The sequence below is a fragment of the Oncorhynchus masou genome, chromosome 12, assembly GCF_036934945.1.
Source record: "Oncorhynchus masou masou isolate Uvic2021 chromosome 12, UVic_Omas_1.1, whole genome shotgun sequence".
In the NCBI taxonomy this organism is placed as follows: Eukaryota; Metazoa; Chordata; class Actinopteri; order Salmoniformes; family Salmonidae; genus Oncorhynchus; species Oncorhynchus masou.
The window spans coordinates 25,544,956-25,554,728 of record NC_088223.1 but is presented as its reverse complement, the minus strand read 5'-3'; the positions used below and the strand labels follow the sequence as shown (position 1 = coordinate 25,554,728).

The 9,773-nt window shown below is 41.3% G+C and overlaps 1 protein-coding gene across 3 annotated transcripts in view; it reads right to left on the bottom strand.

The window, feature by feature from the left end:
• Positions 1-15: 15 nt before the first annotated feature.
• Positions 16-9,773, bottom strand: part of LOC135549753 (lysophosphatidylcholine acyltransferase 1-like) — a 34,707-nt gene continuing 24,949 nt past the window's right edge. For all 3 annotated transcript variants that reach the window (XM_064980018.1, XM_064980020.1, XM_064980019.1), the window contains 9 exons: positions 7,173-7,231; positions 5,839-5,873; positions 4,985-5,039; positions 4,750-4,832; positions 4,475-4,600; positions 2,858-3,011; positions 2,323-2,421; positions 1,992-2,133; positions 16-1,721 (listed from right to left, as the gene is read on the bottom strand). In XM_064980018.1, coding sequence (XP_064836090.1) covers positions 1,543-1,721; positions 1,992-2,133; positions 2,323-2,421; positions 2,858-3,011; positions 4,475-4,600; positions 4,750-4,832; positions 4,985-5,039; positions 5,839-5,873; positions 7,173-7,231 — 932 coding nt within the window. In that variant the 3' untranslated portion in view covers positions 16-1,542. The remainder of the gene's footprint in view (positions 1,722-1,991; positions 2,134-2,322; positions 2,422-2,857; positions 3,012-4,474; positions 4,601-4,749; positions 4,833-4,984; positions 5,040-5,838; positions 5,874-7,172; positions 7,232-9,773) is intronic.

The following is a 9,773-nucleotide window of genomic DNA, read 5'->3' as shown; positions in this document are numbered from 1 at the left end:
GAATAACGCCGCAGCTGTAGAAATGTCATGATTTAATTCAACATAAAAGGCAGGGGATGAGCACTGCATAGGTATTCATAATTTACAATTCACTTTCTTACAAAATGAATATTCAAACATTCAAAGATGTAGATACCACAAATGTACAACGTACAAAAGGTGTCGATTTAAAGTCAAACTGCAGAGAATTCCCAAAACAAAACCAACCAGTACAAAAAGCCAGAACAGATTGATGGTTTATCATAAAGTCAGAACTGATCACAGATCAGTTTTATGATGGCCCCCTGCATAATGGTTAATGTTAGGATTTCAGCAGGGTGGGCTGATCCTATATATTTGTGTATGGTCAACTTCATTCCAGAGTGATATGAGAAAGGCAATAAAACAAAAGGGTGGTAGGGATCTGAATGTACCCCCCAATGGCATCCTATTCCCCATATAGTGCACTACTTTTGACCAGAGCTAAATATGCACTCTTTAGGGAATAGGGTGTCATTTGAGATGGAACCCAACTCTTTTTCTCTGTTCATCCAATAAGAAAAGGGAAAACAACAAATGTTCATGTTTGAGACACCAGTGTTTATGCCTATGAAAATAAATACACTTAAGCTGTGGGATGTTTCACTCAAGCAACATTAAAACCATTAACACGTTTAAAACAATTTTAAAAAGGCAACAAGGAGCTCAATGTGAACGTGGTTTAAAAATAAGAAGTCTAAGTTTGGTCCCATATTCACCCATTTTAACAGTTTGTCTTGTGAGTTGCTATGGTCTACAAGGCAGTGAGATGCTTAGTTTCAGCTCGATCCAATTGATCTCAGTCAGTCTCATTATGAACGGCAGTGATTAAGCTCAGCTCAGTTTGGTGCTTAATCACCTGATAAAACTCATCTTGAAAAAAAATATGAATCATCTTACCAGAGTGTGCATTTCATTGTCATGATGATAAAAAGGAAAGACAAATAAATACCTATACTGTACATAAGAGAAAAGTAAAACCCTTTTGAAAATAAATAGCCAAAGTGTTTGATGAACTCAGAAGACCTTCAGAGGTGTCCAGGTCCTTAAACTCATGTTGGAAATCAGAAAGCATACAAAGTCCTTGAAAACAGTAGCAGACAAAACCAGAGATGGGAGTATTGGTGTGAGATGGTGTCCGGAGGAACAGATTGTCACCACCCTCCATCATATTCTCTCACAAACCAAATCTCTCCCTCTACTTCAACATACCCAACCCTTCCTTCCCTCCATCTCTCCCTTTCACAGTCTCAATCTCTATCTACCTAATAGTTTCTTACTTCTCTCTCCCTCCGTCTATCCACCCAATCTTATCTCAATATATCCGATCCCTCGCTCCCTCCCTCCTCCTCTCTGGTAGAACATGCGGGCCACAATAACACAGAAGATACAGTAACTGTAGAAGACAGATTTGTTTGATAGAGGCCCCGGACCTCCCGATCGTCCTTCTATCCCGCCATCTTTTCCCTCCTCCCTCCATTCCCCTCCTCTCTCTGTGATAGGCAGAAGATAGATCCATTTGAGTCAGTCTTCTTTCCTCTTTTGTCCAGGGAGGCTGCAGGTCTGCTCCTCCATGTCGTAATGGGCCACACTGAAGCCGTTGACCAGGGGGGCTGTGTGAGGGGTAGAGGGGGTTGTCCTGGAGGAGAGGAGGTACTCCTGAGCAAAGTCTGGGTGCTGCTCCACGAACCGACAGAAGTCATCTACAGATGGATATAGAGCGAGAGGAGGACAGAGTGAAAGAGAGATTGTAATTAGTGTTGGCCGTGATCCCGTTAGTTGGACGCTCTTAACCAGAGTGATTTACAGTTAGTGCATTCAACTTAAAGTAGCGAGGTGAAACAACCACATTTCACAATCACAGCAAGTAAAACGTTTTTCCTCAATAAATCAACTATCAGCAAAGTCAATGCTAGTAAGAAAAGACGAGTGAGAACGTTAGTGCAAGAAAGGGCGTTAGTGTGTGATATCACCGTGTGTGATCTTCCCCGCGTCAAGTGTGTCGATTGCTGAGAACAACTCTGTGACGTCGACCTCTGCTACTCCCAACGCCGTTCTCAAAATGGATGCCAGATCCTTTTCCACGATCGCCCTGTCCTCCTTCGCCTCGTACATCTGACCAGGATCAGGACATAGGACAGTTATAACGTTTTATATAGCAGATGTTTTATATATTTTATAGGTTTTTATATTATAAATGCCTTATAAGAGCAGACAGATGTTATAATGCTTTCAAAGAGCAGACATTGGGTTCTTATAGTGCTTCATAGGAACTGTTATAAAGCTTCATTGCCTATCACTCACCCCAAAGGCCAGCCTGAGGGTGTCCATGGCTTTAGAGGGTTGACATGCCACAGACAGGGCTATCACATACTCCCTGATGTCGATCTGACCATCTCCATGCTTCAGAGAGGGAGTAAGGGTGAGAGAGTGAGAGAGAGTGAGAGAGAGTAAGGGAGAGAGAGAGGGGGAGGGAGTAAGGGTAAGAGAGAGAGGGAGGGAGTAAGGGTAAGAGAGAGGGAGGGAGTAAGGGTAAGAGAGAGAGGGAGGGAGTAAGGGTAAGAGAGAGGGAGGGAGTAAGGGTAAGAGAGAGAGAGGGAGTAAGGGTAAGAGAGAGAGAGGGAGTAAGGGTAAGAGAGAGAGAGGGAGTAAGGGTAAGAGAGAGAGGGAGTAAGGGAGAGAGAGAGAAAGGTAGTAAGGGAGAGCGAGAGGGAGTAAGGGACAGAGCAAGAAAAGAACACTAATGGTTATTTATTTCTCCTAATTTGATTGACTGACTGAATAAAATCAGTGTGTGTAGGACCCCATGTGAGTTATACACTGTGTGTTAGATATCTACCTGGTTGAAGAGGCTGTGTAACTCTGTGAGCATGTCCGTCACAGGTAGATCGAGGTAATGAGCAAAGTCCCCCAATCCCAGTCTGTATCCCCAAAGCTCCCTGGCTTTGCTAGCCTGCTGCTCTAACACCGTATCTGTCGTCCCCGCTCTCAGCCTGCACATAGAAAATACATGGTTTAGAAATACATTTCCTACTGTCCAGGGTTGTGGCTAGAAGCTTGATTTTGTCCATTTAATGCAGCGTTATTCAAAGTCGGGCCCGCGAGAATTGCAGTGGGATTCACAAATTAAATATATATTATATATATATATATATAAATAAAATAAATAATCGGGAACCAATACAGATTATTTTATGGGACAATATACAAACTTTATTGAGAAATAATTTGACATTTGATTGAATAAATGTATGTATTGGCTGTTTTAATGTTGATAGGAGAGATGAGAATGTAATGAATTGAGGGTTATTTGTTGTTGTGAAAATAAACATGTACTGGTTTTAAAGATGTGTCATTAAATTTGGGTGGGATGAATTTCTGGTGCCAAAAATGGGGTCCCTGCTGAAAAAGTTTGAAAACCACAGATTTAAATGGCAAAATCAAGTACATCTCAAATCATTTGAAATATTACACTTTCTAGTATCTGAATGTATTCAACACATACCTTTGACATTGATCTGCCATTTTCATTAGTACTATTTCCCAGTATTATCAGTAAACCCAGTAGTATTTCAGTAGTATTACCCAGTATTCTTTCAGTAGTATTACCCAGTATTCTAACTAAACCCAGTAGTATTTCCCAGTATTATCAGTAAACACTGTAGGATTTCCCAGTTCGACCAGTAAACCCAGTAATATTAGTCGTAGTATTTCCCAGTAAATTCAGTAATATTAGTCGTAGTATTTCCCAGTAAATTCAGTAATATTATTCGTAGTATTTCCCAGTAAATTCAGTAATATTATTCGTAGTATTTCCCAGTAAATTCAGTAATATTATTCGTAGTATTTCCCAGTAAATTCAGTAATATTATTCGTAGTATTTCCCAGTAAATTCAGTAATATTATTCGTAGTATTTCCCAGTAAATTCATTAATATTATTTGTAGTATTTCCCAGTAAATTCATTAATATTATTTGTAGTATTTCCCAGTAAATTCAGTAATATTATTCGTAGTATTTCCCAGGAAATTCAGTAATATTATTCGTAGTATTTCCCAGTAAATTCATTAATATTATTTGTAGTATTTCCCAGTAAATTCATTAATATTATTTGTAGTATTTCCCAGTAAATTCAGTAATATTATTCGTAGTATTTCCCAGTAAATTCAGTAATAGTCATAGTATTTCCCAGTAAATTCAGTAATATTTCCCCAGTATGACACCCTTAAAATGTCAAAACGTGGTACAGGAGATCACTGATACCCTACCTACCCATTCAGACACCTAAACAAAAACAGAATTTACGATTTTAGAATAAACATTTATAACATTTTGAAATGTTCTTATTCATTCAACATCAATGTTTTGCTACATCAGCAAAACAATTCTGTTTTTAAAAACTATTAAGGACCTGTAATAACACTTAACAACCAATAGTAAAGTAAACTCCAACTCACCCGAGCCTTCGCGCTAGTCTATTGAACTGCAGTAGGCTGCTGTTGCTAGGGACACGCATTGGGCCCTTTGCTAGGCTCAGCTGGCAGTCATCAAATGACAGGTCTGTGATGGGCAGCTCCAGGGCCCTATCAGAGCACAGAGAGAACAGTCAGGATCCCCCCCTGACATGTCAGATATACTGTATATGTGGCAGGCATTTAGAGAAGTATAAGACACACAGATAGCCAGATGTAAATGATGTAACCTGGGGAGGCCACACACACACACAACTAACTTGGCCATGATGCTTCTGACATTATTGGCGAACAGAGCAGGGTTGTTCTTCTCTTCCTCAGAAGGAGTGTAGAGAGGCAGGTACTGCATGGAAGAAAAACTCATTGTTATCACCTGCCCATCTTCCATTTCTCTTTCTTCAAGAAAGATTGGACGTCCGTACGCAGTAAGACGCCCCACTATGTAACAATGACGTCATATTTGCTGAGTCCACCTTTAAAAAAAATAACCGTTACCTCAATCTCTATGGGGTTATGAAACTGGCACAGTGTCAGCCACAGTATCTCAAACCTGAGTGGAAAGCCAGAGAGAGTGATCAGCTGATTCAGAAAGAAAAAGGGGGAGGGGTGATGAGAGAATAGAGAAGTTGTGCACGGGGATGTTGTGAAGATTAACCACAGGCCTAAAAACACAACATCCCTGTCCAATCTAAAACATATTGCCAGATGTGTGCCGTTTTTGAATATTGATTATTGATTGTCAAGGACGCACAGAAATCCCAAAATGTGTGGAGTTTTTGTTTGCAATGTGTATAGGCTAAGAGGGCTTCATCAGCTGTTTATTAACGAAGTGTTGTTATAGTGTGAGAAGAAAACCTATTTGGTGAGAATTACAACACAGGGTACAACATCTATTCTAGCTCCTAAAGGGGCAGTTTTTCTATTGCTATTTATTCTGCTACTAATCAAATTTACATGTTAATTGTATCTTCTGATTACAATTATTATGTCTCATATTTTCCCCCATTTGCAATCTATTAGTTTCCAAAATATAAGTCCTGTAAGTATATCTAGCTGTCCGATAACGCATTCTGATTGAATGGCTGGTCTGTACTTTGTAAAAACAGAGTACATGTTGGGAAAAGATCTTGGTTCCTTTCTAAACATAGCAATGTGAATGCAAAGAGGACTCTGTCCACAAAAATAGGTGAAGTGAGCTGGCTAAAGAGTTGAGTCCTCATTCAAAGGCAGTGTGAATACAAAGAGAACGGAGTTCACATTAAAGAGGACTGAGATCGGTTCTTTTAAAGAGGCCCACATGTGAAAACACGCTGAGAGAGAGACAGAGAGAATGAGGAAGAGATACTCACGCTCCAGGGCCTTGCCATGTCCACGTGATCGTATCCTGTCGGAAGAGGAAATGAGTTACACAGCAAGAATGGGGCCTACAGAGGCTGCATCTCAATACTGTACACTGGCTTCCTCTCCTCTGCAGGCCAGACACACAGATGCATGAAAAGGGATCAAATCGTACATCATTGTCCGTTTTTGTCCGTCAAAAGTACAACTCAAGCCAACTATTTTCAGATGAGTGCCGACGAGTTTCATCTGTCAAAAGACAGACCATTTGTGCATTTGTCAGACAATCTCTGTTGTCATTCATCTGTCAACAGATAACTCCCATTGAAAAAGCATTGGCTCCACCCGAAAAACTCAAACACAAAATCACAGTGTGCTCATGGCCTAAATGAGTGACACACAGCAGGACTGGCACCTACAGAGGCTGCATCTCAATAGTCTACAGAGGCTTCCTTTCTCCTCTCCTTCATCTACAATGGTCTTTAAAAAACCCTGTACAAGTGAAAGCAACTTGGGGCATCGTCTATTTGAGACTTGCTTTGACGTTTTCAGTTATTTTGTGCTATCGCAGGTCAAGAGGAGAGGACGACATTGTAGAGATGAAATATCACTCCGCACGAGTATGAAGCCACTCAAAACGAGCACAGACTGACTCACACCTTGAGAAGAGAGAAACTAGGGCCTCCCGGGTGGCGCAGTGGTTAAGGGCGCTGTACTGCACTGCCAACTGTGCCACCAGAGACTCTGGGTTCGCGCCAAGGCTCTGTCACAACCGGCCGCGACCGGGAGGTCCGTGGGGCGACGCACAATTGGCCCAGCGTTGTCCGGGTTACGGAGGGCTTGGCCGGTAGGGATATCATTGACTTATCTCTAACCAAGGTCGCCAGGTGCACGGTGTTTCCTCCGACACATTGGTGCGGCTGGCTTCCGGGTTGGATGCGCGGTGTTAAGAAGTAGTGCGGCTTGTTTGGGTTGTGTATCGTAGGACGCATGACTTTCAACCTTCGTCTCTCCCGAGCCCGTACGGGAGTTGTAGCGATGAGACAAGATAGTAGCTACTAAACAAAAATGAGGTAAAATTTAACACACAAAAAAAAAAGAGAAGCGAGAAACTGTCAAGTGACTAAGGGAGGGAGAGGGGAAGGAAGGATATGGAAAGGAAAGTAGGCATGGAGAGAGGGTGGTTTGGAGGAGAAGAGGGAGGGAAGGAGAGTAGTAGGCTGAGGCTACCTGGCCTGCGTGCAAATATAAAATGTGCCCATTTAGTATCTGATTGTCTTAATGCACCACCACTGTGTGGAACTTCTCAAAGTAATACATTCTTCACCTCAAACAGCAAGCTTACCATTCTGTTGGGGTAACGTAGGACTACTGGTTGGACTGGAACTGCTGGAATGAAGGCCCCTGAGAGAGAGAAATGTTACAGAGTGAGCTCGAGTGTGTATCTGTGCATATTTGTGTGTGTGTCTGCGTGTGTCTGCATATGTGTGTGTCTCTGCGTATGTGTGTGTGTGTGTGTGTCTCTGCGTATGTACTTCTATGTATACTGTTGTAATATTTTAGGTACTTTTTAAGTATACTGAAAAAAATATATAAAACGCAACACGTAAAGCGTAGGTACGAGGTTTGAAACTGAAATAAAAGATCTCATAAATTTCTCTCAAATGTTATGCACAAATGGATTCCTCCTTTTCCAAGATAATCCATCCACCTGACAGGGTTGGCATATCAAGAAGCTGATTAAACAGCATGATCACTACACAGGTGCACCTTGTGCTGGGGACAATATAGAGCTGACCCTATTTAGTCGACTGGTCGATTGTTTGGTCGCTAGGCTGTTGGTGGGCAGAGCAGTCTAAAATATATATGTTTTTATGGCATATGAGACACCGGTCTGATTCCCGCCTGTCTCAGTAGACGAATCCATTGCTGAGGCCGCGGGGTTGGCACACCATTATCACCAGTAGTACATTTACCGTTAATTCCCATAATTTCTCATGTTTTGTTACGGTAATTTCTGTTAATGCATTCAATATATTCTTATTAAAATCTTTAACCTTTCTCATTGTCTAGGGGGCCGCACAACCTATGCTACATTTGTGAGAAACAAGTTTTCATTGTCGTTTGTTTGTAGCGCTGTCAATGTTGAGTAAGGACGCACACCTGATTATACATAGAAGCAGGCCAAGACTACCTGGCTTGCGCGCAAATGTAGACCTATAAAATGTGCCCATTTGGGGAACTGATAGTATTTCTGATTGTCTTAATGCACCACCACTGTGGAACTTCTCAAAGTAATACATTTGTCACCTCAAACAGCAAGTAAACAAAGTCTGTTCTTACATGAATTGAGAATGACATTAGTTCCTTAACTCAGCCTAGTTGAAAAATCTTTCAAACCCTCTTTCAATAACCACTCACCGTGAAAAGGGTAAAAAAAAAAATCAAATAAAAAGTCATGCTCTGGTCCAGTGGAAACGTCATAAAATAGGCCTACCTGATTATTTCTTATCCCTTGCGCAAATAGCCTACAGGTATGTCTGTCTGGAGCTGACTGGAGCAGGAAACTGAGGGCCCAGAAAATGTTACACAATGTTGCAAGTTTGCTAGTGCTAACTTCAGATTGGACCAAGTTAATAGTTGACACAATGTTTCAAGTTCCTTGCAGACAGGCCATGCATAGCCAATTAGATTTATAGAAAACTTATTTTTTAATCAAGATATTTTCTACCTACAGGCTGCAATGTTAGTTGTTGGCCTTATGTAGGCTGTTTATATAGTTGGCAATGGAAGTTACATTTTTTTCTCAAATTAACTACATGATAAGAATTTTGAGATACGAAGACTATTATAAATGAAAATAAAACTGTTCGATGAAAATGTGCACTTAAAAAGAATAACTGGTATGCAGATCGGTAGAAAAGGTAAGATAAATTGTCACTCCAAATGGTGGGCTATTCGTAGCATTACAGCAGGAGCTTAACAGCAGAATCTACAAAGGCTAGCAGCAGGAGGAGGAAGAGGGTCGAAAGAACAGACAACTGTCTGAGACAGCCCTAGGACAACAAAAAGCTGATAAAATGTGCAGTTTTGTCACACAACACAATGCCACAGATGTCTCAAGTTGAGGGAGTGTGCAATTGGCATGCTGACTGCAGGAATGTCCGCCAGAGCTGTTGGCAGAGAATTGAATTTCTCTACCATAAGCCGCCTCCAATGTCATTTTTGAGAAATTGGCAGTACGTTCAACTGGCCTCACAACCGCAGACCAATGTGTAACCACGCCAGCGCAGGACCTCCACAGCCGATGAAACGGAGGAGTATCTGTCTAATAAAGCCATTTTGTGGGGGAAAACTCATTCTAAATTTGCTAGGCCTGTCTGCCCAGTGGATTAGGCTGGCTCCAAAGTGGGTGGGCCTATGCTCCGCCCCTGCCCAGTCATGTGAAATCCAAATATTAGGGCCTAATGAATTTATTTCAATTGACTGATTTCTTATAACTAACCCAGTAAAATCATGATTTTCTTTGCATGTTGAGTTTATATTTTTGTTCGGTATAAATACCTGCAGTCAACTTGTGTCATTTCACCTGTCACATAACTGTTCATAATGAAGCTTATCGGTAGAACCCAGTCACCTTATGTTTGTTAACAAGCACACAACATTAAGAGACTGGAGCCTTGGGAGTCACTCACTTTTGTGCAACATGAGTCAGGTGGCGTAGTTACAGTATGGAATTCACAACCAAATGTTTTCCAGCTAGATGTATTATAACTTTTAAAGTTAACTGTCTAAAATGTGCTAAATACTCTGTAGTTGTGCTTTTGGTTTGCTAAATGAGTAGCTAGCTAGTTAGTTATCTAGCTAAGTGGTTAGCTCATTTCATAATCAAGCTGTGCTTGGTAACAGCAGAGAATCTCCTCCTGGATCAAGAGCCTTGCTGTCT